This window comes from Antrostomus carolinensis, unplaced genomic scaffold (assembly GCF_000700745.2).
Source record: "Antrostomus carolinensis isolate BGI_N321 unplaced genomic scaffold, ASM70074v2 scaffold9360, whole genome shotgun sequence".
Taxonomy (NCBI): Eukaryota; Metazoa; Chordata; class Aves; order Caprimulgiformes; family Caprimulgidae; genus Antrostomus; species Antrostomus carolinensis.
Window position 1 is genome coordinate 6,999 of NW_010290507.1, and position 9,286 is coordinate 16,284.

General features: G+C 39.8%; 1 protein-coding gene across 1 annotated transcript; it reads right to left on the bottom strand.

Moving 5' to 3' along the window:
- Nucleotides 1-487: 487 nt before the first annotated feature.
- LOC104529188 (rho guanine nucleotide exchange factor 10-like) lies at nt 488-7,652 on the bottom strand (the record flags this gene model as incomplete). The annotated part of the gene is made up of 4 exons (XM_010173409.2): nt 488-663; nt 3,698-3,843; nt 6,048-6,218; nt 7,535-7,652. Coding segments are annotated over 4 exons (611 nt in total), but the record flags the coding sequence as incomplete, so codon positions are not given.
- Between the last annotated feature and the right edge of the window lie 1,634 nt (nt 7,653-9,286).

Sequence of the window (9,286 nt, forward strand, 5' to 3'; positions counted from 1 at the left end):
AGCACTTGTTACTGTGTCTGAAGGGTGGGATACTATAGGCTTGAGAGAAGTTACTTCTACCCTAGAATAACCACTTGTGTCCAGACTCTTACTCCACAGCAATGGGGTGGCTGATCATTTTCATTGAGAGAAATTCCCTTGCTTTAATTATGGGACAAAGAACATATGCACAACCAGCTACCAAGGGACAGCTGGCACACCACACCAAAACAACCTTTTTGCATGCCCACACACATTCATGCTTTAAAACTCTTTATACATTCCTGCATAAAACTCTAAACCAGGACAGACACAAGTAATTCATCTTGCAAAGCAGGAGACTGGCCATCACTTTATGGATTCTCCGTTTCCAAAGAGGTTATATTACTCTTCATGTTACAGAGGTCTTCATGCACAAAATGCTTTATTTTGTTTTTAGTAGCCATTGAAATTCAAATACGGACTTTAACAAGACAGTTTGTAGAAGTCAGTAACTCCCGTCACTTACTTGGCTTAGAGTTAATGACGACATTTTCAGCAGAGTGCTGGGGTGGAAACCTGCAGTTCTCCCCTTGGCCCTCACTGCTGCCATACTCTATGACTTCCACTTGTCCCAGCGGTACGCTCCACTTCAATAAATACCTCTGGCCAGTTGTCACGGTGCCACTGCTTTCATAGGAAGAGCTGGAAGATGCACAAATTATTGCTGTGACAAGCAACCACGTTTCATGTAATCTCATTTATTATTTTAGCTTCTAAAATCTGCTGTTTATCAGTCTGAGCACCGTGCACAACTTGAAACAAATCCATGCATCAGGCTGACTTCTGTGACTGACCTTTCCTGTGAGTGCAAAGAGCAGCTATGCAGGTGCCAACAGTCTTGTTTACAAACAGCACAGGACTGCCAACAACAGTCCTTACATTTCTATAGAAAACCATAAATTACCATCTTTTTAAGATCAGCGTGCATTTTGACATCCTAATACAACTGCTTAGGATGATATCGTGGCTCCATCTTTTCCCAGTTTTTCTGGATTGTGCTGTTTTTCAGAACAGGACTTGAAACTGTGCATAAAAGAAGCAACTGCTGTATTTAGGGAAGTATGGATGATGGGACCTCTGACTGACTACTGGCAGCAGGAAGGGCAACAAGGGTTGACAAGCTAACATTTCTGCTCAGCCCTACAGCCCAGGATGTTCTTTACAGCAGACCTTTGCAACTGTTGTGGCTTCTGAGAGCAATCTCACATGAGGTGCTGCTGGTAAAGGAAATGTGTATCACAACAGTCATCTCAGAGGAAAGAGCACACTGAGGAAGCTCACTTGGAATAGTAACAGCATTAATACTCCTTTTTCTATGTTTTCTTCATTCCCTTATTCACATTCAAGCATATATAACAAACATTTATTATAGAAGACAAAAGAGATGTTGAAGTGACCAAATAGGTTTACTTCACAGAAAGCATAACTGAAACAGAAAAGTTTTGGAGGAATCAGCAAAGTGTCTTTCTTGAAAACGGTACCTAAACACTGATGTTCAGCTAGTCAGCTACCTATTCACAACACAGCCATACTTTAGCTTCAATGAAGAGGCAAGTATGAACAAAAACCACAAGTGCCACAGCTTAAGTAAATATTTATAAACTCTTGATGTAGTTCAGAAGAAAGAAAACAAGACTAGGCAGGACCCAGCTGTTCAGTCACTAGGGATAGCATCCACTCTGTCCAACTCCTGCTACTTAAAAGTTAGGTCTCTGAGTTCAAGCCAGTCATCTAGACTGCATGTGAAGAAGCACCTTCTGAGGGTCATGTACTCTGTAGAAAACATATGTCCTTTGCCAGCTATAGAAAACTGGTCTGGAACCAATGGTCACAAGGCTCCTGGGGTGTCTGACTGTTTCTGCAAAGGCTGGACAAAAGGTGGTTAAGAAAAGTGAGCTGATACATAATGTGCAGTTACATGTTCATGCAAAGCTTTGAAGTCTAGAGCTCCGGGGCAAATCTGCAGGCATGCACCTTGAAAACCACTGCTATAACAGACGCCTAGCTTAGGTAAGATGCCTAACTTCTAAACAGATAAAACAGAGAGAAAATAAAGCTCATCCTGCATGAGCTGAGCAGACAAGAGGTACATTCTATAGCATATGCTTATTTTGAACAAAAACTTCTGGACTGGATACAGGTGTCACATATGAAATCTGGCAGATTATTTCCTTCACTCCCTAACTACATTTTGCATGACAAAGGTAATTCCTTCTGTATTAAAAAAAAAAAAATCTAGAAGTGGTGCATGAAATCATGGAGGAATCCTAAATCCGCACACACAGCTTGCAGGGGCACCCACCCACAACTGAACACCCTGAGGAAGTTACAAACCCTTTTTTTGCTAGTGAATAAAGCTAAAAGTCTATTTAACTATTCTAACAACTCATTGTTATATAAATAAGTGGGTTGGAAAGCAAACCTTAACTGCTAGAGAAAACCTTAATTAAACTTTTTCAGAGTCAGCAAACCACCCATGACACATGCATGCCCAATTACCATCCCAAAGGAGGTTGCTCAAAACCAGTTAATGCCCATGGGAACAACAGTGCTGTGATAACCAGAACTGTTGACTTAATAAGGAACCCAGAGGCTTGGCATAATCATGAACTTTTCACATGCAAAAATGAAAACAGACTGCACATTGCCACTTCAGGGACAAACATCAAAAATCAAAGACAACGATGGCATAGAAGAAGATAAAATATAAATGGTTAAAGGCAATTTTTCTTGCAAACAACTATGAGAAAATATCCAGGTGTTAGTAAAGAACTGGAGAATTTAAAAAGGAAAATAATCACACAATAATTGACATAAGCTTGTTCATGTTCTGAAATATAGTTATTATTATTCTGATTATTATTATAGTGGCACTTCTCACTCACTAACATGAGACCAACCATTCATATGATTACAAAAATATGCACTGTATTCATAGTTCAGTAATAAACTAAGATATCAACTCATTATACTTAAGAAAAGGTGTTCTTGGAATATTTTAATGGTCTATATTTTCTCTGTCAGAATGTGCCATCATATAAAGCAATTTATGATACAAGCAACATTTGAACGTGAGTGTGACCTTGGCATACACAGAGGAATAGTAACAGTAATAATTACAGCCAACTAAAACACAAAAGGCACTATGAAAAAAATGCTTTCTTCAAAGCACCTCCACTTTAATCCTTCAATGTTTGGTCTCAGAGATAAAAACCCTTCCCCAGCTGGAACTTTGGCAGCGTGTTCCAGGTTTTTTCTGATTACATGCATTAGCTTTGTGGTTTTTTAAAAATAAATTTGCAATTCGTGTCAAGTTACAGATTTGTGTGTGACAGTATGAATTTAAGGAAGAATAGGAGAAAAAAAATCCTAAAAAATCCTACCTTGACATGCCTGCACTCCGCTGAAGACTAATACACAGTAATAACTAGACACTAAAGAGCATTTCTATCTGTAATCTTCAACTGACATAATTTTCTCACAAATTTACTCTAGAACTTCCAAACATCAGCAGGGAATTTAGAGGACTGTAAGAAAGCTAGTTATCCATGTATTATGACTACTGCTAGAAATCATTAGCCTGGTAAAAACAACAATTAAAAAAAAATTTCAGTATGCATCATTTATTCCAGCTGAAGCCTGAATGATCATTTAAAAAATATTAATCAAGTCTTACCGAATATTTACAGTTGCACACATTAGCACATCATTTAACATGAAAAGTCGCCGTTCTTTCGTTTTGATAATTTCTCCTTTGTCATTGTAAACGGTCTCAACCATATCATCCGTCCGTATGAGGTATCTGTTTCCACTGCTGAGTAGCTAGATTTTAAAAACAATCAACAGTGGACATCAGACATGGTACATCTAACATCTGATGCAAAAAAACCCCAGAAGAAAATACAAGTTACCACTTGCCATCCTAGTACAAGTGTTCACAGGTGGATTTGCCAAGAGAATTAAGCCTTTTTACTGATTTGCTTTTCATTTAGAGAAACAGTAACTTCTGCTGTCAGCAATGTGGCCTGCAGGGGTTTGTGGTCTTAATATGGAACGTAATTGCTCTGAAAGTCTTCCACACTGATAAAGGTCCCCTAGTAAAAAAAAAAATCATAGCTTCCAAATTTTCTGTTGTTTCCTTCCCACATCCCTTCTTCCACAGAGTGGAAGCACTTCCATTTCAGTGGTAGGCATGGTGCCAGCTGTCCCAAAGCAGGAGGTCAGGCTGGGAGGAGGAGTGCTCCCGCCTGCTCTGTCCACCTGGGCTACAGGGCTAGCTGAGGAGCACGGCTGGCAGGTTGCCACAGACTGCCAAGAAGGTAACATGTACAAAAGTAAATGGCATGTAAATTGCTCCTGCCATTTGCTTTCAAGGGCTGAGGATCAGCACCATGTGCAAGCATGAACTGACTCCGCACAGGTCAAATACACCTCCGTAGTGGCCAAGAGAACAAAACGGTCTGTAACTCACCTGTTTCCTATCCAACCACCTCCTTCACCGCCTGTTTCACCATGCCTGGCATCATTCCAAAACTATTAAGCCACAAGGCACACAAGGCCCTACATGATTTGGAGTGACTATCCAGGAATATCTCAATTTGTCCCGCTGGTGCAGAACATACAAGATTTTACAGTTTATATAGACTGGCAAAAGGAAACCTGCACTACCTCTTAAAAAGCACATTTTGTGTCTGGAGCTCCTTCAACTATTTCTAGATGATTAGTAGCTGCTTCAAGAAGCAGGAATATGAAAACTAGAAAGTAAAAAGCCTGAATCCATCTTAAAATGGAAATACTGTTCCAGCATGACGATAAATTCAGTATCCCATTTTTTTTTATATAAATAGCCTAAAACAAGTGTGTTCTGGTTGACTACTTTCTTTCCTGAAAACTATGTTTTTATGCATCACGAACAAAAATACTCCTTGCACTCCTTCAGCATGTCCCCATTAATCCATCTCAGAATGAGTACAGTATAACCACCTGTAACTTCATGGAAACAATAATTAAAGTATGCATGCTCTATCTCATGGGAAAGGAGGAAACGTATATGATGTAAATAAGACAAGCATACATATATCAACAGTACAGATAGCTACTCGCAAACTCGAATAAGGTTGTTACTTCCTTCCTACTGAATGTCTTCTACAGGTTTAAAAAGACATTTCTATTGAATAATCCAAATACGTGAATGAAATAGACTGGGACGTTCCTTAAAACAAGGAAGATGTTGGACACATTCAATAGCATATCTTCAACTGCTCCAATAGTCAGAAGCACTGCAGTATAAGGAACTGGTTCCTTCCTTTATACAGGAGCAATTCCTCAGTTCTAGGATAAATTCAAAATTCAATTTAGAATTTTTCAGAAGATGTGCATGAGACTGTACTACAGGATGAGGAAACAGCTTTATCTATACAGTGCCAAAGAACACTCATACTGCTGCTGCTATTCCAGCATGTCACCCACTCCAGCACACACTGATTTAACCAGTGAGTCTATTCAGTCCCGGAGGTAGCTCACATCTCACACCTACAACTAGAATGACCCCACATTGTTGCACACTACAGAAAATCCTCAGGCATCTCTTTGGTGTCTGTTCTAAAGATTTCTCAAGGCCCAGACACTAATAATATACTAACTCTTCCATCACATGTTATTACTTTACTGAGGGGAGACCTAATTAATGTTTACAAATATGTTAAGGGCAAATGTCATGAGGATGGAGCCAGGCTCTTCTCAGTGATGCCCAACATAGGACAAGGGGCAATGGGTGTGAGCTGGAACACAGGAGGTTCCGCTTAAACTTGAGAAAAAACTACTTTACAGTGAGGGTGACAGAGCACTGGAACAGGCTGCCCAGGGAGGTTGTGGAGTCTCCTTCTCTGGAGACATTCAAGACCCGCCTGGACGCCTTCCTGTGTAAAATTGTTTAGGTTCCTGCTCCGGCAGGGGGATTGGACTGGATGATCTTTCGAGGTCCCTTCCAATCCCCAACATTCTGTGATTCTGTGATACTTCCTAACCTTGTTCAGATAACGTTCATTCATTGCTTTTGCTATCTGTTTTATTTCACAACGCTGATCTGCATCCTTTTTCCTTTCATTTAACTTCTCCGCCAGAGTTTCAAGTTCTGTAAGAGCCATCTGAAGAGGTAATCTGTCAGGATGTCCTTTATTAGTGTTCTTCAACATATCCTGAGGGAAAGTGATAAAACAAACAAACAAAAAATTTTTAAAATCAGATTTAATTTCAATGTCAAGTTCAAAAGATTACAGGATGTAATGTCACTGCTACATTCTTTACCCAACTACTACTAAACAACAATACCAAAGAACACCTAATGAATATTCAGACAGCATGTTGCTTATTTTCCTAAATACCTTAATAGTTCTTAAAAAAAAATACTGAACAGGGTCACATACTGCTTATTTACAGAAAGAAAGTACAGCGAACGAACTTGAAAATAAGTGTAAATAATGCAAATGTAAAAGCGAATTAAAAAACGCATGTAATTTGACAATATTATAATATAATACATAGGTGTCTGTAAAAAATGATTTAAAATAAAACTTTTTGGTATTTACTATCATAATAATACTGTATTACCTTTATTAGTGTTATTCCTCACTAAAATACTGACAGCACACACCTCACAGTAGGAGACATTACTTCATGAGGTTACAAGAGCTTCTAAAAATCCTTCCCTTTTGCAGGCGTGCAGTGGAACAATTTGAATTAAATTTTTGCTTCTTTCCCATAGCGCTTAAAAATTCTTATGTATTCACTACGGCTTCAGGCCACAACACACGCCATTTGTTCTGCTAACTCAAAACATCTTGCCATGACTAGCTACCCGGATGCTCTCCCACAGTAATTCCAGAGCCTGCATCCCAAAGCAGGTCCTCCTCTGTGGCACCTGCAGAACACAGCTAACTCGTAGCGCTCCCTGGGACAGACCTGCTGCGGTCTGGAAGGAATTACAAAGCGTAAGTTGGTCTGGAGCAGGGCTGTACTGGGGACTGTGCTCTTCCTACAGCTCGACTCCCTGTTAAGAAGAGACCGGAGGACGTGTACCACATTCCACAAATATTCTGAACTATCCAAGGCATGAATTACATCCTCTTGTATTTTTCTTAAGTGGAAAGTAATGTCACAAAGTTCCTAGTGGTGTTTTGAAGTGTTACTAGCTAACAAACTGTTACGAACAAGTAGCACATTTGAACTACAGCTTTACTGCAAAGTGATTTACAAGCTAAATCTAAGCTAGCAAGTAATCTAGAGTAAATCTAGTTCACTAAGATTTCCCTGCAGTGTGTTTACTTCCTGTCCCTACAGTCAGAATATGAGATCAGCACGTTATGATGCATTAAATTTTGTCTTTATTTCCCCATGATTCAGTGGTCACTTCCACTGCAGTGTTCTCCTCCAGCAGAAGACAGCTACGATGCAATCCCACAGGCAAACTACATAAGAATGCAACAAGAGCAACCCTTTGGTAAACATTATTTACCTGCAACAGTAGAATGAACTGTGGAAAGCGCTGGATAGGTTTCATCATTAAACCATACAGTGTGATTCGATCGGGGCTTGACTCCTGGCACTGCTGCAATGCAAGAAAGCCACACTGTCTATTACCATGAGCATATTTCCAGCAGTTACAGAATGAAAGGAAAACATCTCCTGAAAATTCTTCTATGTCATTTACATCAATTGTAACAGTGGTACTGTAAAGATTTCATTTACTATAAAGCTTTAATTTTAAAATATTAAATCTTTAAAAAAAACCCCAAACCATTATTGAAATGATGGCACACCACTGATCTGAAATCTCCTCCTTAAATAAATACAGCTGGGATAAAGCCGCACCAGCAATGCAGCCCCTATGCATATACTGACACAGCACATTCATGCTTTTGACATAAGCAGTGTACTGAAATGTCTGCTTAACTTCAAGCACATCAAAGGGAATGTACTTGTTCAAGGTCTTAAATTTGAAAAAAGTGATCTGTTGATTTATAGTCTGTAATTTACTATTGCTGCTCTGCTTCTTGGGGCTAAAAGACTGTCAATCTCTAACTATGTGTTTTTAAGAGGAAACCCAAGGAAAACATCATAATCTCAGCGCTATGCAGACAAAAAGAGATTTTATTTTTCTTTACTAAACTATGGAAAAAAACATTGCTTTATGTTGGGAAAGAAAAACATAAGAATTCATTATTTTGGTTATCAGGACTGGCAGATAAAACCAGATAAATTTCATTTGCATGTGCAGAAAAGCCCTGTTTGTATAAGACATTTCAGTATTTGGAAATATTTTGACCAGAATTGCAGCTAACCCAAAACAAGGGGAGTAGAAGAAATACTCAATATTAAAAACAAAGCAAACCCAAATACTAAACTGGTGTTGTGCTTAAGTTGCTATTTATCACTTCACAACTAATTGTTTCCATACTTATGGAACAGAGTGTTAGTGAGGCTCTCCGGTCTGCAGCCTCAGGGGAAGTGGAGAATATTACTCCAAGTGGCAGAAGAGATACAAAGGTTATTGATGGGTTAGAAACAATAGCAAGTACTCACTTAGGAACTAAGACTATCCCCCTCCAAAAAGTGGGGGGATCAGTAGCCCAACTGAAGTGCATCTACACCAATGCACACAGCATGGGCAAACAAGAGGAATTAGAAGCCACTGTGCACCAATAAAACTATGATATTATTGCCATCACAGAAACATGGTGGGACAACTCGCATAACTGGAGTGCTGCCATGGCTGGCTATAAACTCTTCAGGCAGGGTAGTCCTCTACATTAGAGAGTGTTTTGATTGCATTGAGTTCAATGATGGTGATGATAGGGTTGAGTGTCTATGTGTAAAAATCAGCAGAATGTCCAGGAAGACAGATGTCATGGTGGGAGTCTGTTGTAGACCGCCCAGCCAGGATGAAGAGAGAGATGAGATATTCTACAGGCAGCTGGGAGAAGTCTCATGATCGCTAGCCCTGGTTCTTGTGGGGGACTTCAGTTTAACAGATGTCTGCTGGAAGTATAATATAGGAGAAAGGAAACAGTCTAGGAGGTTCCTGGAGTGCGTGGAAGACAAATTCCCGACACACCTCGTGAGTGAACCAACTAGGGAAGGTGCCCTGCTGGACCTGTTGACTGCAAACAAAGAAGGCCTTGTGGGAGATGTGATGGTTGGAGGATGCCTGGGACACAGTGATCACGAAATGACTGAATTTTTGATCCCTGGTGAAGCAAGGAGGGGG